Below are 24,521 nucleotides of genomic sequence, written 5' to 3' on the forward strand. Positions count from 1 at the left end.
TGAGGAAAGTGCCAAATCCGCTTTTAGTTAACCTCTTGTGTTTGTAAGTTCATCATCATTATACTTGACAAAGGAAGAACTTCGTCAACGATCAAACCGGCCATATATAGGTAATCACTATGCAAAATCCCCCCTCAATTAACCTCTTGTATTTGTAAGTGTACGCTCCAGGACTACAATTCTAAACCATTCCATGCAACATAAATTCCCCATTACCTAGCTCTTACTTGAAAAAACAACATAAAATTTGTTCTCCTTTGTTGCTCTAGCACTGACGTGGCCTGCGCTTCCCTGGGTCATCAAGGAAATTCACAGATTCCGACTTAACCTTTTCACATTAGATCTTAATCTCCCATGGAAAACATATCATGGGCTGTTGTTTCTCTAGTTCTATGTGTGGCTATAGGTTTTGTTAGTCCAGCAGACTCAGGTGCGCCACTAATCTTCATATTTGGTGACTCAACTGCTGATGTTGGAACAAACAATTTCTTGCCCACCAGCATGGCTAGGGCTGACTTTCCCCACAATGGCATTGACTTTCCTTCCTCAGAACCCACTGGAAGGTTCAGCAATGGTCTCAACAGTGCTGATTTTCTTTGTAAGTATATATAAAGTTTTTCTCTGGACAGGAAGTCCGTTTCTTTATCATTATATATGGATGACATGTCAATAACGAAACAGATCCTAAACCCTAAACCCTAAGCAGTGTATCGATCACAAAGATTAACTTAACCTATTTCTGTTATTGTGGTGATCATCTATAGCTATGACATTCGGTCTCAAGAGAAGTCCGCCGCCATTTTTCTCTCTCAACGCTGCGTATCTTTCCAACAAGACATTTGGTGGTGTTAACTTTGCTTCTGGAGGGTCAGGCCTATTTGACATAACTGGAAAAAAATCAGTGGTACGCGCCTTATTATCTTGCAAAAAGTTGTTATCATCATAAGCCTGATATGAGAGGAAGATACTTTTTTGTAACAGATCTCTCAATTTTCTTGTTTCAGCTGGCTCTTATGAAGTATGGAATGCCAAAGAAAACTCAGTTTGATGCCTCATCCGTCAGTCAGAAAAATGTTGTCCCATTAGCAGAGCAGATACAACAATTTTCCACTGTCAAGAGCAATCTTACCGCCATAAAAGGGGGGAGGAGAGTAACTGAGAGGTCCTTGTTCTTCATCAGCGTTGGTAGCAATGACCTTTTCGGATATTACCACTCAAACAGTTCCATACCAAAGGAAGAATTCTTATCTTCTTTATTACTTGCTTATGAAAACCACTTGAAGGTAATACTTTTCTCTATCATTAGCACTTGTATCAAATGCACAAGTTTTAGTAGCTCAACTGATCCCTGTGTTGAAATGGCAGGGCTTAATCGATCTTGGAGCGAGGAAGTTTGGCATCATTAGCATTGCCCCAATCGGATGCTGTCCATCTCAAAGGGTTCACAACGCCTCTGGCGGGTGTTTGGAAGATTTAAATGATCTTGCTGTAACTTTCCACTCAAGGTTGGATGCCCTAATGTCCAAGCTGAGCTCAGAATACAAGGACGTCAAGTATGCACTTGGCAATGCATTTGAGATGACAATAAATGTCATTCGGAACCCTCTTCCGTTCAGTAAGTCAATACTCGACAGTTGTTATTGGAAAAAGACTTCCGCACACCCTTGTATCTTTATATCCCTTGATTCTCCGTTGATTTATTAAATCCAAAGGTTATAAATAAACAAGGCTATGCAGGGAAATCACTTCCCTTCTTATTTCGGTACATATTCATATGCTCTCAGCAGCTAGAATGGTGAAGGAAAAGGAACAATCTAATAACCAACAAATCTCCTTTTCATTTTTCAGATTTTACACAAGTGGAAGCTGCGTGTTGCGGAGCTGGGAAGCTCAACGGTGAATCCTTCTGCAGTCCAAATGCCACTCTTTGTTTGAATCGTGACAACTACTTGTTCTGGGATCTATTTCATCCAACACAGGCTGCTTCTAAGTTAGCAGCTGTTACCCTTTTCAATGGTGGACCACAATTCGTAACCCCGATAAATTTCGCTCAGTTGGCCATGGCTTAATGGAGTAACCATTTTGAAGTGATCAATTGTATCCCCAGAAGCAAATTATTTTCACCAATTTTTCAAATTTTGTTTTGTATTAGACGAAAACAATTGCAATGATTGATAAGTTATGTGAACAGATCTCAATTTACAAAAAGCTTAAGTGATAATATAAATCTAAGAAGCTTTATTTTGCAGAAGCTTGTGAAAATCCTTGGATGCACATCCAAGTTATTGTTTCAAATAATAGCCAATTATTGTTTCTGATACTAGGTGACCAGCAGGAAAATCCATTTGGAATCAATTTTCTTGTTGGTCATCCTGCATAAAATAAAATAAAATTTTGATATGTATTATCCCACTCACCAAAACATGTACCTTGACACTTCAGTCATGGGTGCTGATTTTAGGGCTTTTGTTGAGATTGTGTTTGAGAACAAGGAAAACATTGTGCAAAGTTTTCACTTGGATGGTTACTCCTTCTGGGTTGTTGGGTAAGTACACAGTAATAATAATAATAATATATATATATATATATATATATATCTGCATAATTCAATGAGTTTAAAGATGGTAAATTTGATTAGTAATTCTCACATTTTTTTTTACTTGAATTTCAGAATGGATGGAGGTAAATGGACACCAGCTAGTCGGAACGAATACAACCTTAGAGATGCAGTTTCAAGAAGTACCACACAGGTTAGTTGCCCTAATGATGCTAAAAATTGGTTCAACGATATACAAAAAGTGAGAAGGGTGAACAATAAGAGTGAATCGTATTAAATTCCGGCTATACTCTTCACATATTTAAATGTGGTATAATCAAGGTAGGAAGTAGAGCATGAACATAACCCTATCATATAACAATATAATCTTCATTTGTATTTTGAAGCATATATTATATATAACCGGCACATACAATAATTCGTGTTACACGTGATTAAAGTTTTGGTTTTGATTATGTGACAGGTGTATCCAAAGTCATGGACTGCAATATACATTGCTTTGGACAATGTTGGTATGTGGAATGTGAGGAGTGAGTTTTGGGCGAGGCAATACCTTGGACAACAATTTTACCTACGAGTTTACTCGCCTGTGGAGTCAACTAGGGATGAGTACCCAATTCCCAGAAATGCCCTTCTTTGTGGTAGGGCTGCTGGCAGAACAACCAGACCTTAATCAACAAGCTGCTGAGGATGATTATACACAAAATTGATTAACCATTACAATTATATAAATTAATCACATTCTTTTGCTACAGAAATTGTAACATTTATACTTTGGCAATAAAAATGAAGCTTTCAGTTAATTCTTTGGCATGTAATTAATCTGTGCTTCATGTATTAAAAGCCAAGTGGAACAAACATATTGTAGTTTATTTATCATTATTAAAGAAGAAAAATAAAGAAATTTGATTGCAAATTGGTGAGGACAAATAAACAGGCCACTGTCCTCCTTGATTGTGTCAGACAACTATGGACTTAAGTATCATGTGTTTACAAAGTAATCACTAATAAAACAACCAAATTCGTTTAGTACTATGCGTTTACAAAGTGATCAGTAATTAAACATTAATTTGTAAAACCCTAATCTATTTTATAATATGGGTCTCGCTTTTATTAAAGATATGTTGCATATGATTGTGTCTCAAAGCGTTGAGTTAGTAACTATTACTACTTAAACAAAATCGAACACGTGAGCGAAGTGTAGTGCACCATAGTTCTTATCATCATATTTAACATGAAGTTCATGATTATTAAATACTTAACGAAGCAATTAAATATTTGGCCAATGCTCAAACCGGCCATAGGTAAACACAGTATGACAAATCCAAAGCATTTGCATGCATATTCTAAAGCATTTCCATGCATATAAATTCCCCTTTCGATCTTAATTGATTCGAAAGGGAAAGTGAAGCTTTCACTAACATTAAATTTTTTGGGTACACACTGTTTGATTAACTTAATTATTTCTTTTAGTTATATCTAAATCTCTCATGGCAAACAAATCATGGGTTGTTGTTTCTCTGGTCCTCTGTGTGGCTGTAGCTGTTGTTAGTTCATCAGACCAGGTGCGCCACTAATCTTCGTACTAGGTGACTCAACGGGACGTTGGAACCAATAACTTCTTGCCCACCAGCACGGCTAGGGCTAACTTTCCACACAATGGCATTGACTTTCCTTCCTCAAAACCCACTGGAAGGTTCAGCAATGGCCTCAATAGTGCTGATTTTCTGCAGAAGGATTCACCGTTGAGCTTCCCAGCTCCGCAACACGCAGCTTCCACTCTTTGTTTGAATCGTGACAACTACTTGTTCTGGGATCTATTTCATCCAACACAGGCTGCTTCTAAGTTAGCAGCTGTTACCCTTTTCAATGGTGGACCACAATTCGTAACCCCGATAAATTTCGCTCAGTTGGCCATGGCTTAATGGAGTAACCATTTTGAAGTGATCAATTGTATCCCCAGAAGCAAATTATTTTCACCAATTTTTCAAATTTTGTTTTGTATTAGACGAAAACAATTGCAATGATTGATAAGTTATGTGAACAGATCTCAATTTACAAAAAGCTTAAGTGATAATATAAATCTAAGAAGCTTTATTTTGCAGAAGCTTGTGAAAATCCTTGGATGCACATCCAAGTTATTGTTTCAAATAATAGCCAATTATTGTTTCTGATACTAGGTGACCAGCAGGAAAATCCATTTGGAATCAATTTTCTTGTTGGTCATCCTGCATAAAATAAAATAAAATTTTGATATGTATTTCGTGTACACGAATTTTTAATAGCAGGATGCAATCCCCTCGAGCTGCTGACTGCACGGTTATATCAACGTGATCGGTTGTCAAGATAGGGCTGTTTTGCCTCTTTCAGTTACGTTTAGAAACTCGTCTCTTTCTCTCTGCATCCTTAACCAGTTATCTGGCTTCTCAAGTAACTTCAGTATCTGCAAACAGAAACAATAATTGGAGCCATGTTAGCCCGAACAGTTTGACACAACGTTTCAAGATACATTTGCAACAGAGTCTCAACATAATTTATTAAAGTGGTCTGCGGAATAGTAAACATTTTGCAGTTTGTCATCCGCCATGTTGATAACTTGATACAGAAGTTACCTTCTCGGTGTAATTATTGTGTAGCAGATTTCGGTTTTTGTTCTTTTTCTGTATGAAAAAGAAGAAAACAAGGATTACCGTTTTCATGGTTGGCCTTCTAGAAGATGAGTGCATAAGGCAGAGGCGTGCCGCTATCATCATAATTTCCATCTCTTCCTTGTTGTAGTGTTCGATCAAGTGAGGATCGATCAGACGTTCGCATATGCCACAGCTCAGCAAGGACCTTGCCTGCAAGTGCACACAAATTCAAAGGAAAATACAATTTTTCAGAATCAGTTTTATAGCTTATTGATTTCTTCGCTTACCCATAATACTAAGCTTTCGCGAATCTCCTGGTGAGTTTGAATCGCTTCTTTCCCGGTGATAAGTTCTAGGAGCACAACTCCATATGAGTACACATCTATCTTTTCATCAACCTTTCCATACATCATGTACTCCGGGGCTAAGTATCCAAACGTCCCAACAACATGGAACGGCGCCTTTGTGTTTGCTTGAGATTGATGAGTTTGAAGTAACATTGCTGCTCCAAAATCTGATAACTGGCATCAAAAGCCAAAGTGATCAGAGACAAATGTAGACCTATTGAGATAAAGCCCTTGCTCGGACAGTTCTAGCAATTGAAGCTAATTGAGTTTTAGCTTTCTGCAAGTATAAGAAATTGTTATCGAACTTACTATCGGTTCGCAATTGTGGGAGAGGAGAATGTTAGATGACTTCACATCCCTATGGATGATGGGAGGACTGTGAGAATCATGAAGGTAGTCCAACGCCTTTGCCATGCCGATTGCAACTTTCATCCTCTCACTCCACTTTAGCTCTCTTAAATTCTGCCTCAAGCTTCCCATCAAAAGTTTATACACAATTGCTTGCATCTCCCCACTACGACAGAACCCGATTATCTGCACAATGTTGTCATGCTTCATACCAGATAACAAATCTACTTCTCGAAAAAAATCCGCTGTTGAGCACCGTGTCGTTTGGAGGACTTTCACAGCTGCAGCTTCACCATTTCCAAGTTTGGCGCAGTACACCTTGCTATGTCCACCCTCTCCAATCACTGTGGCTGGGCTGAAATTGTTAGTTGCATCATGAAGCTCTTTCGGCGTGAAATGCCTGCTTGAACCTTCTGCTTGTAGTACTTCCAATCTTTGAAACAGTTTTTCGGACACCAAATCAGCGACCTCCACCATTTTATTTACGGCAGAGAGTGCTCTTCTAGTAGTCGTTGGCCGCATCAACGACACTGTAGAGGAAGGCGGAGTTGTTAAGGACTTTTGCAACTGCCGGGTGGTATTTGATTGGTCATGGCAAGTGTAGGTTGAGGAAAATGAGTGAGAAAATTGTAGGGCTGCTGCCCTTACAGAGCCTTGTTGGCAAGTCCCCTGCCCCTCCATTAGGACTCTTCCCACGGTATTCATCACCAGTAGTGTGCATGTTGGAGGTAACCCTTTCAAGCACGTATGGATAGCTGAAAAACTTGGCCTGCATTGCAATTTAACATCCATGAGAGAGAGAGAGAGAGAGAGAGAGAGAACTCTCATGTGTAACTAAGTTGGCTAGAGCAGTTTACCCCCGCAACTTAGTTCCAAACCCCTCCTTGTAATTCAAATTAATTTAGATTAATTTAGAATACCGTTTTAATCTCTCATAATTTAGATTAGATTAGAATATTGCATCAGGGAGAGAGGGGGTGGGTGCAGGGATACGACAAGTTCCCCTCCACACCCTCATTCAAGTCCCCCTCCTCGTAATTTAGATTAGTTTACAATATCGCTAGAGAGAGAGATCGGAGTTATTAGTTTCATTACCCTGAAAGGCTGCAACCAAGTACAAGGATTGATGCAAAGCCGATCCTGACTTGGTAGGTTAATTCAGAAATGTAAGAATCTGCAATGCACACTTTTAGTTGGAAATCCACCTGCAAAGAAAAAGCCATAAGCCAAAAGCCAAAAGCCAATGCCATAAGCTCCCAAGTAAAAGGAGTTTACCTGCTTGGATTTGCAGAAATCTTCATGGATGTGGAAAGTGTTGGGATCAAAAGAATCATCGTTCTCTTGAACATGAACAGCAATCACACTGTCCCTGTGTTTTACAACAGCAATGAGCAATCTCAGAAGCATTTCTCTGCTTGAATTATCCGATTTCAGACCGACAATTATCGTCCTCTTCTTCGATTTCTTGGACCTGAACGACAACATTTGGGGCCAAAAAATCAGCACCACTTCATTGCACAACCGAAGAGTAGCTTGCTTTCAATTCTGGTTATGGCACCTTCCACCTTGAGGCTTGAGTTTTCTGAGATAATGTTGAAGTAGGTAATGGGTTTAAGTGGTTACCAATAGTGGTTAGATATTAATGGCAGAATACAACCATTTCCAAAGGGAGTTAGCAACTGTTCAAGTGTTGTACTCTCTCAGAGGATAAAAAAACGAGATGATAAAATGCATTATTAGCACGTGTTATATTCTTAAACAGACGAGAGATTCTCTCATGTCACTAATTTACTGCGTGTCAATCATCTACTAAATAAATAGATGGATACTTTTATAACACAAATATTTATTAGGCGGTAACGGCATCAAATTAAATATTGGTTGGAATTTGTTTGATTTTGTCTGTAATTTTAAAATTGAATAGCCGCGGTAATTAGGTGTTTGCTTAAAATCATAAATGAGAGCTCCAAAAGTGGCCAACTAAAAATCACAGAATAATTGCAAAGCCTTTATTGTAGTGCGGTGAATGGACCGCATCCTCTTTCACAATACTTCAAAAAGCTGGAATCTGCAGAGGAGAAAACGAACATGCAGAAATCTCTTTCAACGTGCAAATATTATGAATCAAGGCGGAAAGCGTTGTTTATAACGGTCGTTACGTTTGATTCGGGTTTTATACTGAAAATTTTAAACCACTTGAGTTTGGCGTCAACTCTTTCAAAATTTCATCTCTTCAACCGCAAGAAATTTCTCCAATTTTATTCCACCTAAGTCTACGGCCTAAATCGAACCAACTCGAGTAGGATTGGAAACCTAAACCGAACCAAACCAAACCGTATTATAAGGTTGCGCCTTTTCCAGCGTTCTTTTTCGTTTTCTTTTTTCTTTTTGTCTTTTTTCCTGTATGATTGTGTGTGCAAAGTTGAACAGTTTTAAGAGTTGGTGCAGCAAGAAATAAATTGCAAAACAGGAATTAATCAGAAAGATATGGTGAAAAAAAAAAAAAAATCAAAAGACAAGATGGAGAGCTTCTTTAAAGGCTTGGTCCCAATAAACCAGCAGATAAGGGTCCAATAATATGCCTGCTTCGCTAGCATGTCTACAATACAAGACACTACCACCTAAAAATATGATCATACACATCATCCACAACAATTCGACCACGGTGTGATGTCCCGAAAATCGGGTTGTTACTTTTGGATTTTTAACGGAACAGAAGAAGATGAAAATGTTAAATAACAATTACCAGTTTTACAGCAGACTCTATCTGAACAAAAGTTCTGTGAATATGTAGGGAGTTAATTAGGCTAATCGAGCGAAGATTGCATATTATTCAGATTATGTTTCAAGAAGCGGATGTAGCACATACAGTAGAGCAGAAACCATATATGCGTTTCAAATTACACATGTACGTTGGCGGACAGGATGATGAAATCAAGAAAACCAGCCCAGGAGAAAAAGCTCAGATGCCCCGTGCATGGTGAGGATGCGAGGCGATCACTCAGCAAGCTGCAAATTTGAACACAGAAATTAGGCTGGCTCCATTGTTACAAAAAGATATCGTAAGTCCGAACACTTAACCAAAAAATAAAAGATTTCCTAACCAATGATTAACTAACTAATTAGTAACACTCTACACATCCGAACATGTGACACGAATCTACCAGCTTGGATGATTGACAGCACAGACATACGCTAAACACAAATTCCCATTAAATACTCATATCAAATGCCATCACCATGCGTCAACGTATTTAACAAAACACTATACACTGGGGCAACCAATATATGAATGAGGATTGCAATTCAAAGACCTAAGTCGCAAATCACTGTAAAGGAACAATAAATTTTACTTTACCAGAGAAAACGGCATAAGTAAGTCCTAGCATCTAGTGACGGGGCAGGGGGGGTTAGACATTATTATTAGGTTGGCATTGCCATGTTATGATTGGATTGAAGGTTCTTTGTATAAAGTGTGTAACTTACTTACGTTGACTAATGCAAGTAATTATCACACAAACAATGACTGTGACTGTGTGATATCCGAGACAAAACTAAACCTGATTTAGAGGATTATCCGGAGATTTCTTCCATAGCTTCCATATCATATCCTTGTATTGATTGTGAGTAAGACCTGGTTTCTCTTCCTTCAGCCTGGGGAGCTCAGCTTCTTCAAAAGCCTACAATTATTACCCGAACTTGTCACATTATAAACACAGAAGAAATGACTAATGTCAATATTTAATAAGATCAAAGAAGCAATCACCAAAAGTTAAAATTGATTATTAACAACGGTTGAATTATCAATGAAAGTTTAAAAAGACATGGATGGAAAAGTTCCGTGGCTGTTAACCAAAGAAATTAGCGCTCCTAAGAATATGACTTAGCGTCTACCAATAGCCCCTACAATTACTATTATTCAGGAAACGACAACAATTAACTTTATATTTCACCAGCAGTTGACAATACTGTACAATCGAAGTGAGGCAGCAACGATAAATACAAGAATCATCAAAATTTAAGCAGCCATTCCACAAGAGGCATCAAATATGAGATACATCCGTGCATGAACAAATAAAATAAAACCTACAAAACTTCAGCTATTGTTTTGAGAGACGCAACAGCTACGACAGTCTACAAAAAGAACACATGAATTTCTCTCATAAGACCGCTACAAAAAACCAACAGAGCACTGCTACATCATAAATTGTGCAACATGAATTCCTCTTATAGGATGCTAGCTAGAAATTACTGAGATCACGAGTGTAAAGAAATGATGTAAAAGTTCAAGTTCATAGCTTTAATCTACGTTTGTAATCCATGAGAAAATGAAAAACGCTCAGAACTCAAGAGGCAACCCGTCTGTCTAAAAGAGGTCCTCCACTAACACATTGCAAAGATTTCAGTGCCAACACAAGCAATCAAGCACACTAATGCACACCCAAACTTTCGAGTAGCGGATCACGACCATTTGAGCGAAGTTAAATCATTGCGGCATATAACACACTAAGCTGTCTTCTAGAAGGCTTTCATTTGCGTGCATTCGTATTGTATATTTTCAATGCCGAGTCGATTTGTTACTCTAATAATAGCTAGAGCTTCAAGCTAGTACAGTACTAGTCCTAATTCCTAAAGCTCAGTTATTCGATACAAATGACAACAATTCTATGTAAATGCATCAGATTTTAGATTTCAAAGCTAATCGAAACCAATGCAATCCAATCCCCCTAACCAAACAAACCCTAAATTCTCCCAATAACACAGAAAAGGTACCTTAAACGAAGCCTTGAGCCTCCTTTCCGGGTGGCGATCCACCGGCAAACTCTCCGCCACCGACATCTTCGCAACCGCCTCCTCCACCGTCCTTGCCTCAATAATCGAATCATCCCGATTCCTATTCTCCACAACCACCATCCTCTCATACTCCTCCTCCTCTGCCGTACGGCTCTGCTTCTTCTTCACCTCATCCGATTTCTTCTCCAACGCCGCCTGCTCCTCCTCTTTCCGCCGTGCCAGCTCGGCCTCGGTCACTTTTGGAACCGGGATCGTGACTCGCCCGGCCTTCTTATCGGGCTTCTTCCCCGCCTTCTCGAGTTCCTTCTCCTCCAGCTCCGCCAATCGGCGCGCCTCGGCTTTCCGCGCGGCGGCCTCCGCTCGTTTCTCGGCTTCTTCCTCGCGCTTCTTTGCCGCGCGGGACTTGCTGCCCTCGGCCTCGCGCCAGTACTGCTCCTCCTTCTCGCGAACCTCGCGCTCCTTGCGCTCTGCTTCGGTAGAGCTCTTCCGAGCCTTGGCGGCCTCCGCCTTGCTATTCAAACCCATCTTTTTCGGCATCTTGTTCGGGCACACGCTTTAGGGTTTTGATCGTCTTCGAGTCTGCGACGACGGTGGTGATATTCTCCGACTCCGCTCAAAAGCGATGTGATGGGAAGAGTTACTGGGACTCTGGTAACGTGTTCCGTTCACAGACAGAAACAGAACAAAAACAAAAGCGGTTACGGTTTTTGGGTGGCAGCTAGCAAACTAAGTGGGCCTTTACTGGGTTAAATCAAATGGCCCAAAATAATAAATCCAGACGCTTGCTGGTCAAGAAACAAAAGGCCTGCCCAAATTACATCGGCCCGTTGACAAATGGTTCTTAACGTTTACGTTGGTAAAATGAGTTGATGGGTAACAAAGTTGCTGGCTTTTTCTATGTTGGTTCCTTTATGTTGAAAATCGATAAATGTCATCTCACGTGTTGTACTTTAAACATCAATGTTGTTCCTGCTGTTACATTCCGTCAAAATCACTTAAGAGCATTTCGATCTTTTTATGTCTCTACACATACGAATCGATTATTTCATAACCATGCTACAATTTTCTCCAACTCTCCAAGTGCCTAATTAAGCCGTAACATCTTTGGCATAATATTGAATTGCCATCATGGTGATCTTGTTGGAACCTTTTTCTTTATATAAATAATGATATGGAGAGATTGAAATGCTCTTGTATCGGTTACTGCACTTTTTGAGATTTGATATTTTGGATTTTTTTCGGGTTAAGTTTGGGTATTTAATTTTTTTTTTTTTTTCATCACTAATATCATGTGCAGGTCGCATAATCCCTTTTAATAAGGATTCTAACATGTTCGGATTTTGCCTTTAATTAACACATAAGTCAATGGATAAGAATCGAAAAACCAATGCCAAGCAATGACTAGAGGATCAAAAGAGAAAGTTGTCATAAGGGAAGAAAGTAGGACAACCACCTCTGTTTTCCCTCCTCCCCTCTCCTCCCCCATTTTTTTTTTCTTCTTTTCTAGTCTATTATGGTGATTGGTGAATATTATTCTATCTTTTAGCGACCTAGGGCTAGTTTGGAATTGATGTTCTTTTTTAATAAATTTCTTATACTATGTTTTAAGAATAATTAACTGCAAAATAAAGTAATTGAGCATTTGATGCTTCAAGAATAATCAATTGCAAAATAAAGCAATTGGGCATTTGATAAACTGTATTTTTTAAAATGTTATAAGTATGAAAAACATAAGTATGAAAAACAATGTCTAGAAGGATAAATAATTTCGTTGTTTAAAATTAATAAGCTTGTTACAGGAATTAAAAATATTCTAAAGGCTCAACTCTGCTTTTTATTAAAGCAAATTTTAAAAGCAACCTATATGCCGCTTTTAGAAGCTGCTGTTTGAAGGCCATTACTTTTAAAATAAGCAGTATATTTTATTTTTACCGAACATTTTTTTATTACTTAACTTTAAAATGAAGTAATTTTTGATAAAAAAAATCCAATACCAAAATGGACCTTAGTATTTGTTTAAGTCATGCTTAGATCTAAGTTCCATATCACTTACTATTTTTACCCCATTTTCAATCCAGTTTATTCTCCCAAAATTACCACCCCTAAATTTTAAACCATTTTCATTAGTTTTCCTTAAATTTTATCCTATTTTCTAAATTTAATGTCACATTGCTTATGATATTGGATAAGGGCAATGTTATCCACACATCCTTTTCATTTTTCTAGGCATTGAATCGAATGAATTGAAGAAGATAAATGACGAAAAATTAACAAAGGTTTGTGAGAGATAAAAATATGTGTACAAAAAAATAGCACTATCCATTGGATAATTGGAGACCAAACCCCCTAAAGATCCAACCCCATGTTCTACAATTGTATCTTGACTGTATGCTGGGTAGTTTGATGACGACGCTTGTTATGAAGATGGTGATTTTTTTTTTAACAAACGATATTATCTACACTAAAGGGGAGGGGTGGACTTAGTCTCATAATGGGCTAGCAATAATATTGTTCAAACGGTGATTTAACTCATGATTTAGGATTTTGAGTTTGTTTTCGGTTGAATGGGCTTGGCAAAAGATTGGACTTAATTATTTTTTAGGATAAATTACATAAAATTATCTCAACTATTAGATCAGTCACAGTTTTATACCTCATCTTTAAAAAATGCCAATGTCATACATCATCTTACGAATTTGTTACAATTTCATATTTTCCGTTAGTTTGTCTGTCAATTATTCCGTTAAATAAAGACGTAGCTTGAGGAGATCCACTTTTAAAATTAATTAAATATTAAAAAAAATATAAAAAAAAACCCAACCTACACCCAGGTCCCTTTTGCTTCCCCCTCACCTTTCTGCAACTCCCACTCCCTCCTACACACCCATCACCCTCTCTTCCTCCATCTCCACCTCCCTCCCATGACGCTCCTCCCCCTCCTACACACCCATCACCCTCTCCATGTACACCCTTTCTCCTTCGCCGCCGTCGTCGTCCGTACGATTCGTGACTTTTAATAAAACTCCCTCCCCCTCATACAATTAAGGAGCCATGTCGGAGATTGAGGTCGTCGTCGACAACAGCGACGACTCCAGTGCCCGCGAGGTCAACCTATTTGGGAAGTTCGAGGTTGGGAGGCTTCTGGGTTGTGGGGCTTTTGCGAAGGTGTACTGCCACTCACGGTACTTCCAGCCGCTAATCTCCGCCGTCGGTAGTGGTGAGGGTGATGGGTGTGTAAGAGGGGGTGGAAGTTGCAGAGAGGTAAGGAAACATTGACAGACGAACTGACAGAAGGTATAAAATTGTAATAAATTCGTAAGATTAGGTATGACATTGATATTTTTTAAAGATGAGGTATGAAACTGTGACTGACCTAATAGTGAAGGTAGTTTTATGTAATTTACAATATTTTTTATGTGAGCTTTCTAGGTACTAGTGTTGTTCGTCTTAGATTTGCTCTCGTGGGCATGTGTCTTTTGTTTGGTGCAGTCTATCCAAAACTTTGTAAGTGATTTTGTGTGCAAAGTCTCTACTATGGCAAGGTGTGTGGTACTGATCACGCCCTACATATTCAATAATATGGTTGCTAGGAAATTGGTCAAGTTTGCAGCATTATTATTTATTTTTAAATCGCTTTGGTTTGAAAGGCCCTCAAATTTAATAACATTCTAATAAAACCACTATCATTTAATTTTAAAAAACCTAAACAAACAATCAGGGAAGTTTTTAGCACTAATCTACGCGCATTTTAAATGTTGGGAGAATTCAAAGGGTTAGGTTCATCTTACATGTGAATCAACAACCCAAGATTATTAATTTGCATATGTCATTGGGATCGTTAATATTTTAATCTTCCCATCATTAACTCCAAATCTCTAAAATATTTCAAACCAATTAATATTCCTGCCAATACCACCTTAAAAAAAATAAGGAAAACTAATGAAAAAAGTTTAAAAAGTTTGAGTTTTAACGATAAGAATAAAATAAAGGATATAGTGAATAGTACCAGGATTGACTTTTTAGTGTAAAAATGTGGTTTTTCGTTAAAGTGAACAGTACCACAGGCTTTTCGTTAAAACTCTCTAAAAAATACAAATAAAAAACCAAATTAATTATCCATTAAAAAAGTGCAAAAAGTCATTCACGACGAACACAAAACCATACTATCGGAAATTACGGATGAGGATCCTCTTTGTGAGAATCTAGATTCTTACATTCTAACTGTTTATCGTGTATTATGCGGTTAATTTTCATTAGGTATTGTTTATATTTAATTTTAAATAAAAATTTTAAAATAATTTCTGACCTCGTGATAAATAGTTAAAATGTGATAATCCTTAGAATTCCCATAATTTAAACGTGAATAGAATCCAAATCCGAAAATTACAACATGCATTGAGCTCGCAATCACGAGATTATACGTAGTCCAGCACGCAAAGTGGGTCAATCCAAATTAACGTACACGACCCGCCGACTTAGTGTTTGCGGGCTACATGTCGGTCACGTGCAGTACACACTCTACGGGGGACCTCACCTAAAATTCTCACGGGTCAAAACAATACGCAAATGGACTGTTCAGTGGCGACCCGCTCCGATTCGACACTTTCGACGAAGTCACACAAATATATACTTCGTGGAAAATAGTTATCGCCAAGTGTCCGCAGATGCTCTGTCCCTCGGGTGAGTATATCGTTATAGACTTTGTACAACGTAGTATACAGTTACGTATACGACCCCGACCGGATACCTTGTTGTTCACACAATGTCAGACGGCTGAGACATGTCCGCTGCTCAAGAAGATTCCCTCCGCCATGGCGTTGGTCATGCGGGGCCCCACTCCTCTTACAAAAACAGATCAACGGTCCAGGTGGTACCACTTAATTAAAATACGGGAGTCGTTAATTTAGGTCCTCTTAAATATCAGTAAAGTAGGATTAAGATTAATAAACTGCGCGAAAATAATTGTTTAATAACGTAGTTACCCAGATCGAATTACTAATGACTGCAATTAAAGAGTCGCACACAGAAAACGATGTCGTATATCGAGAATAATAGTCATATTTTGGATGCGAGCGCACTGAAAGCAAACCGGGGACGTCCACACCGTTACTTTCTCTCCCGTGACAAGAAAACAAAACAGCTCTAACCGCCGTTTGGTATCTTTCCCACGGGAAATTTCTGAAGTCCCTCCGGGTCCCACCCCATGCCCCTGCACGTCAGCAGAAATCGCCACGTCACTCAAGCACAGTAATCCTCATAACGCATAAGGTGGGTCCCGTGGAAAAAGTACCGTGTCGGGTGCTCTGGCTCTGCAGACCAAACGGCGTTACTTTTGCTTTTTGGGGCCTTTCTCATCATCATCTCCTCCATCATCAACCCCACCGTGGACAGTCACACTAGCAATTCTAGAGAGAGAAAGTTGAAGAGAGAGAGAGAGAGTGGAAGAGTGTGGTGTGAGTAAACCTGAAAGCACTTTTTTATCCATCACTTATCAGTTTTGCCTCTGCAGCAATCTTCCGACCACGCGACTGCTGCTGCTTCTGCGCTTCTTATCCTCTGGGGAAGGCTTCACGGCAGCGAATGTGAGGCTGAGATCTGAGCTTGTACGGACGACGCTCGTTTTGGATCTCCTGGACGACAATGGGGAGTGTGTCGTCGGAGGACGGCTTGGACCAGGAGAGCGAGCGGTGCGGGAGCTACAGCCTGAGCGCGGACGTGAGCGAGTCTGAGAGTTGCAGCAGCTTCTCGTGCAGGAGGTTCGACGCGGAAGGGGCTTCGAGCTCCATGACGTCCTCTCCGCACCCGGTTGCCGGAAATTTCTGTTTTCAGCCGCCGGTGATGCTTCCGGTGATCGGAGGGAAGGATGTGGTGGCTTGGGATGAGAAACCGGAGAAGCGAGATGCTGATTTATCTGGTATTTCATTTTGTTTTGTTTTATTTATTTGTTTCCTTTTTTTGTTTAAACTTTATTCTAGATTTAGGGTAATCAATTGAGAATTTGAGGGAGTTTAATAGATTTATAAATAATTTTTATTTAATTGATTTGTAGAGATTTGATATAAAATTTTAATTCAATTCTCTTAAAATCTTATGAAAAGATGTGAGATTTGTGGATGTTTAAAATACACTACAAAATCTCTCTAATTACCTCTAATTCCTTAACTTTCTCAAATTTTTTAAAATCAATTTTTAATTGAATATACCTTAAATATTATAAACTTCTTTCAAATCCTAATTGAATACACCAGATTTTGGATTTTAATAAAGTATCTTAAAATTCTAATTGAATACGTCTTGTGAATTTCAAAGAATCACTTCAAATCTTGATTGAGTACGCCTAGATTCATTAAAAGAATTAAAATCCCTCAAAATTCCAATTGAATACATCCCTAACGGAGATTCTAGCTCACTGTTTGGATTCCGAGAAAATTTAGGGGAAAATATTGAAAAATGTACTGAAAATTATTGTCCTTTAATACATACAACCTGAAAACTGAGTGAAAATACGTACTAATTTCTCTGCAGCTGAGAAAAATTTGCTCAGATCTGATTCTGTTCTAATTAAGATAATTTGCTTTGTTTTTGTAGATTTTAATTATTTTGTAATTATCTATGATTGCAGAGGTTGAAATGATGAAGGAGAGGTTCTCAAAGCTTTTGCTCGGAGAAGACATGTCCGGAGGAGGGAAAGGAGTCTGCACTGCCCTTGCTATCTCAAATGCCATCACCAATCTCTCTGGTAAGTCACATCCCTCTTGGAATATGCATATTTTTATGTAATGTTGGCCGAGATTTTTTCGATTTTATGTGGAGGTTCTGTTTTCGGAACTCAATTTTCTATGTTGGTATTGCAGCAACCGTGTTTGGCGAATTATGGAGGTTAGAGCCGCTGAAAGCGCAGAGAAAGGCAATGTGGCGCCGGGAAATGGAGTGGCTCTTGTGTGTGAGTGATTCAATTGTTGAGCTTGTGCCTTCAATACAACAGTTTCCAGGTGGGGGTACATATGAAGTCATGGAGATGCGGCCGCGCTCTGACTTGTATGTGAATCTACCCGCCATAAAGAAGCTTGATGCAATGCTGCTTAGTATGCTGGATGGGTTTTGTGAGACAGAGTTTTGCTATATTGACCGGGGGATAATTTTGGGTGATTCGAAAGAGGGTGAGGGGTTTATGGGTGGAAGGCCTTCGATTAGGCAGGAAGAGAAGTGGTGGTTGCCCTATCCTAAAGTTCCACCAAATGGGTTGTCCTGTGAAACAAGGAAGAAGTTGCAGCAGTGTAGGGACTGCTGCAACCAGATATTGAAGGCGGCCATGGCGATTAATAGTAGTGTGCTTGTTGAGATGGAAATCCCGAGAGCATACATGGAAACGTTGCCCAAGGTATGGGTTTCTACATCTCTTTTCATTATTTTGCTCGTATGCTAACTATATTAGTGACTAGTAATGCTTTATTAGCTTTCGCAGTATATTTATACGTATCTTGTCTTGTAGTTTTCAGTTCATGCTGCATATTCTGCATACAACTTTCACTTAGTTGATCTTAAATTTCTTTTGACACCATCTGTTTTTCAATTCTTGATAGAATGGCAAGGATTGTTTGGGCGATATCATTTATCGTTACATAACTGCAGACCAGTTCTCACCCGAACATCTTCTTGATTGCCTGGACTTGTCGTCAGAACATCAAACTCTAGAGATAGCCAATAGAATCGAGGCAGCTGTGCATGTTTGGAAGCAGAAAGACCAGAAGAAACACAACAATCATAAAGCTAAACGGGCATCTTGGGGTGGCAAGGTCAAGGGGCTTGTTGCTGATACTGAAAAGAACAATTTTCTGGCCCAACGAGCAGAGACCCTCTTACACAGCCTAAGGCATCGTTTCCCTGGCCTCCCACAAACTTCACTAGATATGAACAAAATACAGTATAACAAGGTACATTTGATCGCATGTTTTCCCTATCCATCTACGTTAAAATGCATAATCCATCTACGTTACATTACTTAATACATGTCACCTTAACTTGGGATGTTGTGAAGTATTTCATCCATCAATTTTTAAACAGTGGTTTGACAAATATGTTAAATTCCTTGGTTTGGGAAATTTTGACTGTCCGAATTCCTTATTGCGCATTATTAGTTACTTCCTGCACACTGCAATAACTTCTGGATTTCTATATTTAAAAGAACAAATCCTCGGAGGATGAAGTTTCTGAAGGATTTTTCGTTGTTGATTTTACAGGACGTGGGGCAGTCAATTCTGGAAAGTTACTCAAGAGTTATGGAGAGTCTGGCCTTTAACATCATGGCAAGAATAGATGATGTCCTCTTCGTTGATGATGCTACCAAGCGATGTGCTGCAGCGGATTCAGTGTCTATCTTCAGCAGGGGAGGTTTGAGTGGCCTTCCTATCCAGAAGCGGATGTCGCCAAGCCCCTTCTCCATTCAACACACTCCTTACGCGTCTCCGCTTGCAACACCGACTTTCTGCTCCTCCACCCCAGTTATTGGAAGTCCAGGAAGGACACCTCTGTGTGTAAAGCGCAGCATTATAGTAGACGAGAAGTCAGAGAAACTACTCGCAGCTGATTTTGAGAGGGTGTGGTCGTATGCCGGAAGCCTAAGCTCAAGAAGAACTACCGGCGATGCTCCTGAACGGGATTGACTAAGATAACGTTAGGTCGGTTTAAGATTAAGTAGGTTAATGTGACAAAAGGAAGGTGCAGAGATGGGTCTAAAGCCTAACCCCCGTGGTGCTGTTGAGATCTAATATTGTATATTCTTTATTAGCAGTAGAAATAGGTTGGTCTCTATAGTTTTGACCTGGTAGTAGATGAAGAAAGGACAATTTAGTTTCATGCTGGTTCTCAAATTCTCGCATGCCGTATGGTACTTGTAGCTCAAGTTGTTAAAAGCTTCTATCGATTTATGTGAAGTCCCCTAATATCTGTTGTATCGAAAGTTAAAATTCTTGGATTCACAAGTTTTGATTATATCTCTGCTACCAGATTTAACACCGAGATAGTGTGAAGCACAACGTATCCGATGCACTCTTTTACTTCAAGAAATGACGTAAGAAGACTTGAAAAAAGAGTAGAGGAAAACTTAAGAAGACTTGAAAAGAGACTTAAGAAAAGATATGGAGTAGTTGGAGCTAAATAACGGAAGACTTAATGCAAAATCGAACATGGTAACATTTTAGGATTCATACAGCCAACACTAGTGGGATAAAACTTTATTGTTATCTAAATGTCAACCACGAAAACAAGATAGATGTCTCCAAGAACACTGATAATTCATTCATTAACTTACAAGTTTAGTAAAATACATAGAAAAGATTCATAATTTAAGAAAATAAGACTTAGTTTATTTGTTCGTTATTTACTTTTCAGTTAAACAAGGAATTGGGTCTCTTAACAACCCCCCTTGTAGGTTTAGGTGCTTGCAGAAAGTACAAATCCTTCACTCATAAAGCTCCTCGTGTCTACGGCAACTTGGATTGACTTGTTTTGCTTGCAATGGCTGGCTACGTCACCTGAACTCGTTGATGCCGAAGAAATCATGGAGAAATTCCTGAAGAGCAGGCAAAGTCTGTCCTTTAAAGCCGCCTGGTGCAGCTGCTTTCGCCTTGCACTAGACTAAATAAAACAGCTAAGCTTGAAACTCCTTGGATTTCAGATGCATTCACGACTTATTAGTGTCGTGCATCGATTACATCTTCACCTCATATAGCCAATTCTTCAAGCTGAGTTTGCACCTGTTGCATCAACTAAATCAGCATTTGCATGCCTTGATATGATAATTGAAAATGGATCGGAATACTGATGATGAAAATACGAACGCATAAGGCAGGAATATGCAAGCTAAAGTAGCACTTATTGTAATCTACAAGCCTATCTAACAGCACTATTTGACTGCTCAATATGTTCGATTCTAAGCTGTAAAAGTTCTCAAACCTAATAAAAAGTTACTCAAAAGACTGGTTGCCTGGTGCCCATATAACGGCAACAATTGGAACCTTGAAGCAATGGACTAAATAAAAACTTGAGAAAGAACCACCCTTAAGCAGCTTCCTGGCTGACAAGAGGCAAGATTGGTTTATCAGGACACGCTTCTAACATATTTTGGCTAATCAACACATGTACGTGTGTCTCCTCACCCAACTTAGAGATTTCAACAGAGTTGAACCATAGTACACCTAGTAGCAATAGCAGCTGGCCATCATGGTTTCTCTGTAAGTATTCAGTATCGGTTAGCTGCTAATATACTAGTTGTTTCATATCACGGATTTAAAACAACTATATTACTACATTATGTTGTCAAAGCCCTTGAGCCAGGGCCCAGAGATTTTAAAAATCTGACCACATATAATTGGATATGCAATAAAAATCTGTCACTAACCTAAAAGGCATAACTGATGTCTAGAAAATTGGGGATTTATCAGAATAATATACTGCCTACAGCACCATACAACAAATCATTACCACTGCAAGGTCGCATTAGTTCTAGTTTTTCAATTAGAACTACACCTAGCAGGGTAAGAAATGAATTTGTAACAATGGTCAAATGTCAAACACAACTTGGCAAGATTGATGTCATTAAGCAGCGAAAACACCAGATAGAATGACATAAAACACGACACAAAATTCTAAATGCAAACAAAACTACACTTACTTCTGACGTTGTCGATGCAACCCAGTCAGGGGGTGGCCAAAACAACTTTGAATACTCTGGGTAATCAGATAACGGTGCAATACCACCATCATCCAAGTCAAACACACCTATATCGCGGGCCTTGAAGACACACTCTTCTTCACTGCCCATATAGAAGAAATTATCCGTGAAAAGTATACAATTCCCTTTACAACCCGATAACTGGGAAGCCGAGGCAGAAAATGTGCAGTCATCCCCCAAAAACAACACCCTATCCCCCAAGCTTTTCATTTCAACCAACTTCTTCCCCTCTCTATCCAACTTAAAAACCTCGAACCTAACAGTTCTCTCAGTCAAACAACCACTGAATTGCATTTGTAAAACTTCATCATCGACATCCAAATCCCCCGGCGCAGCGATGCTCAAGTACATATCAACCACCAGCAATTCGCCACTCGATTCAACCAAAAACTTCTTATCACCACCAAACACCGGATTCGCAACCAAGCTCAAATTCGAATTCAACCCCACCGTCACACTCCGGCCAGTGCCATCAACAGCATAAAATTGTCCTTTAAACATTATAACATCATCGTAAGGCGATGGCATATCATGAATTATAGTCCACCTCTTATCCTCAGACTTAAACATTGCTAATTTCCCAGACACATGAATCGTAAGAAGCACAAAATCGTTGCTTTCGGAACCCGAACACATAAAAACCACCTTTTCCATATACAAATTGCCATCATCGCCCAAAGAATTGCCATTCCCAAAAGGCCTAAAATGGACATAATGCAAAACAAATTCTCCACCCAACTCAAAAACACTAAATTTCGATAAATCCAATACCTTCGGAAATGCTTCGGGCAGCGGCTTCAGCTGAAACCGCGAGAGAGGATTCAGCAAGTGCATCCGACCCGGTACGTCCTCTTCGATCTTGACCAGCCAGCGATCTGGGTCTCTTTGGTTGCGGGAATTGGGCAAACCCATCAGGAAAATGCTGCGCTGGGAGAGGTGGAACCCTAGGGAGGTGGCGCAGATACCGTGGTTTGTGAGGAAGGGAAATCGGCCAGGTAGACGGCGAGGTCGGGAGGTGACGGAGGACCGCCATGAGGAGCAGACGGATCGGAAACGGAGCAAGTAGAAGGCGCTCTCTAGGCGTCTAGCGATTTCTTCTAGGAGGTCTTTGGGAAGTTTAGACCAGTCGGCCATGGATTTTCAGTTCAGTTTCCCGGGGAAGTTTGGGAAAATTGGCGAGAAAATTCAAGATACACAGATACTGGAACTTGTAGGGACCATATGCTGGTCGAAACGACAGGTGTCATCGTCGTTTACACGCTAGGAAATATGCGCTGCTGTTTATATTTCATTTCAGTTTTATTTGGGCCCTGTTTGGCAGATCGGATAAAGGATCGGATATGATTAGTTATAAGGACTCGGGTGTTTGGCGTTCACTCGTACTAAATAAGCGCCGGATTAATTTAACCGGTTAGATAGAATAACACTGTATACATCCGCTTAATAAAACCAACCAAAACGCCCGGATTATTTAGTCGGGGAAGAAGAATATGAGAGAGAAAGGGAGGGAGTTTGGGGGGTGTGGCAGAGAGAGCTGAGGAACAATTATTTGGGATTCTTCTGCAGTCGGGGAAGAAGAAGGGAGAGAGAGGGAGGGTGTTTGGGGGGTGCGGAGAGATCTGGGAACAAAAAAATGATTTCACTATTTTTTAAAATTTGTTTTTTAAGTTTAATTCCTCTTATCTAGTATAATATTAAACACAATATAAATAATATGGTCACTAGTCCGATACTGCACCAAACACCCGACTAATTTAGTCAGTACTATCTGGTGACTATTTATCTTATCCGATAGAAATAATCAGTACAGTCCGAGCTACCAAATATGACGGAGAGATACTGGAACTTGTTGGGATTCTTCTTATTGAAGCTTTTCAAGGTACAATTTTTTCATTCAGTTTAATATCTTGACTCTTCTTATTAATAGTGAACCCCAAACATTTCAAATTACTTTGATTAGACACACAAATTGCCTTGATATTCACCATTCTCATCTCTACTTAGGTCTTATTTGGCAGCTCGAATTGTAATGACTATTTCAATCGAATATGATAAATAATCATCGGATATTACAAATTAATTATGATTGTATTATATATTCTATGTTTGGTACTATACCGGATAAGAAAAAAAAAAAAAAACAAATTTTTTTTCAAATTTATACCTATTGAAAACCACACAAATGTATAATAGAAGAATAATGAACTTGAGAGTCCAGACATCAAAATTGAAATGTTAACGAGGTCCGGCAACAACCTCACAAGGCAAATTATCTTCACCGCAGGAAACAAATGCCCAGGACCTGTCCCCCTTCTTTCACACACACACGAACAAATACAAAATATAAATCTGAAGCAAATTGAGGACGAAGACATAATCAATTGAAAAACATAACAAGCAACAAGAAAAACCTAACAATTCAATGTTGAATTTTTCAATTTGTCTTAAATTTTCAGATTTGAAATAAATGAGAAACCCTAATTTTAATTAAAAAAAAAAGCAAGATTACAAATAAATTGAAATGGGGATAATAATACTATTAGTTTGATTTATTACATAAATCAAGCAAGAAAAAACATGAAGTTGCATGAAAATTTGAGAGATGGAAGAATGAAAGAGAGAGAAACTGTGTGCGAGAAAGAGCATAGAGAAGAAGAACAATTTATGGAGTTCAGACGCCAAGACGATGGAACGGATGAAGAATTCGCGAACGCCGATGCGATGGAAGGAGGAAAGAATTCAAGGAGCATAATGTTGTTCTCCCGACTAATTATCCATGGGTTTTTGGGTGGGATAATTAAGCAGGCCTGGAGCGCACTGAAGTAGTGGACCCGAAGATTTAGTCCGGGTACTAAAATGATACATCACGCGCCAAACATCGTATTTGTATTAAATAGTATTCTGTTATGTGTACCAAACGAGGCCTGAGGGTTGTATGCAGCTTCACTAAAGTTGTCGAATTTTTAATTAAATTGGAAAAATAGGGAGTCAAGAGTTTAGCATCTGCTTGCTATCTCCACTAAGGCTTTAAACATTGAAAAGGAAAAAAAATTGGAGCTACTACGCGGAGGTCAATCCTCGACATTGAACTTGGCATTTTTAGCTAAAATGAT

The 24,521-nt window shown here is 39.2% G+C and overlaps 6 protein-coding genes across 7 annotated transcripts; 3 read left to right on the forward strand and 3 right to left on the reverse strand.

Moving 5' to 3' along the window:
• Nucleotides 1–354: 354 nt before the first annotated feature.
• Nucleotides 355–2,118, forward strand: LOC137724410 (GDSL esterase/lipase At4g28780-like). The gene is made up of 5 exons (XM_088694562.1): nt 355–598; nt 765–901; nt 1,005–1,283; nt 1,366–1,615; nt 1,849–2,118. Exons 1-5 carry the CDS (start codon nt 355–357, stop codon nt 2,067–2,069), a joined length of 1,131 nt encoding a protein of 376 aa, XP_088550688.1. The 3' UTR covers nt 2,070–2,118.
• Nucleotides 2,119–2,409: 291 nt separating this feature from the next.
• On the forward strand, nt 2,410–3,473 carry LOC148696868 (protein SKU5 SIMILAR 14-like). The gene is made up of 3 exons (XM_088694563.1): nt 2,410–2,545; nt 2,672–2,750; nt 3,021–3,473. Exons 1-3 carry the CDS (start codon nt 2,424–2,426, stop codon nt 3,228–3,230), a joined length of 411 nt encoding a protein of 136 aa, XP_088550689.1. The 5' UTR covers nt 2,410–2,423; the 3' UTR covers nt 3,231–3,473.
• Nucleotides 3,474–4,631: 1,158 nt separating this feature from the next.
• On the reverse strand, nt 4,632–7,686 carry LOC137727120 (protein CYTOSOLIC ABA RECEPTOR KINASE 9). The gene is made up of 6 exons (XM_068466055.2): nt 7,158–7,686; nt 6,978–7,087; nt 5,844–6,651; nt 5,475–5,708; nt 5,248–5,397; nt 4,632–5,000 (listed from the first exon to the last, which is right to left on the reverse strand). The coding sequence occupies exons 1-6, from the start codon at nt 7,365–7,367 to the stop codon at nt 4,899–4,901; spliced, it is 1,614 nt and encodes a 537-aa protein (XP_068322156.2). The 5' UTR covers nt 7,368–7,686; the 3' UTR covers nt 4,632–4,898.
• A 707-nt stretch (nt 7,687–8,393) lies between these two features.
• On the reverse strand, nt 8,394–11,378 carry LOC137725905 (uncharacterized). 2 transcript variants are annotated; one of them, XM_068464744.2, is made up of 3 exons: nt 10,656–11,378; nt 9,443–9,562; nt 8,394–8,891 (listed from the first exon to the last, which is right to left on the reverse strand). In XM_068464744.2, exons 1-3 carry the CDS (start codon nt 11,211–11,213, stop codon nt 8,880–8,882), a joined length of 690 nt encoding a protein of 229 aa, XP_068320845.1. In that variant the 5' UTR covers nt 11,214–11,378; the 3' UTR covers nt 8,394–8,879. The 2 variants fall into 2 exon arrangements, with proteins under 2 accessions (XP_068320845.1, XP_088550690.1); XM_088694564.1 differs by lacking the exon at nt 8,394–8,891 and having other exon boundaries at nt 9,437–9,562; nt 10,656–11,352.
• Nucleotides 11,379–15,987: 4,609 nt separating this feature from the next.
• On the forward strand, nt 15,988–19,635 carry LOC137725544 (rop guanine nucleotide exchange factor 1). The gene is made up of 5 exons (XM_068464270.2): nt 15,988–16,590; nt 17,299–17,415; nt 17,531–18,057; nt 18,260–18,610; nt 18,917–19,635. The coding sequence occupies exons 1-5, from the start codon at nt 16,317–16,319 to the stop codon at nt 19,337–19,339; spliced, it is 1,692 nt and encodes a 563-aa protein (XP_068320371.2). The 5' UTR covers nt 15,988–16,316; the 3' UTR covers nt 19,340–19,635.
• A 313-nt stretch (nt 19,636–19,948) lies between these two features.
• Nucleotides 19,949–22,673, reverse strand: LOC137726046 (F-box SKIP23-like protein (DUF295)). Its single transcript, XM_068464905.2, has 2 exons — nt 21,349–22,673; nt 19,949–20,431 (listed from the first exon to the last, which is right to left on the reverse strand). Exons 1-2 carry the CDS (start codon nt 22,540–22,542, stop codon nt 20,399–20,401), a joined length of 1,227 nt encoding a protein of 408 aa, XP_068321006.2. The 5' UTR covers nt 22,543–22,673; the 3' UTR covers nt 19,949–20,398.
• Nucleotides 22,674–24,521: the final 1,848 nt, after the last annotated feature.

Source organism: Pyrus communis, chromosome 5, assembly GCF_041283825.1.
Source record: "Pyrus communis isolate YQ-2024b chromosome 5, ASM4128382v1, whole genome shotgun sequence".
In the NCBI taxonomy this organism is placed as follows: Eukaryota; Viridiplantae; Streptophyta; class Magnoliopsida; order Rosales; family Rosaceae; genus Pyrus; species Pyrus communis.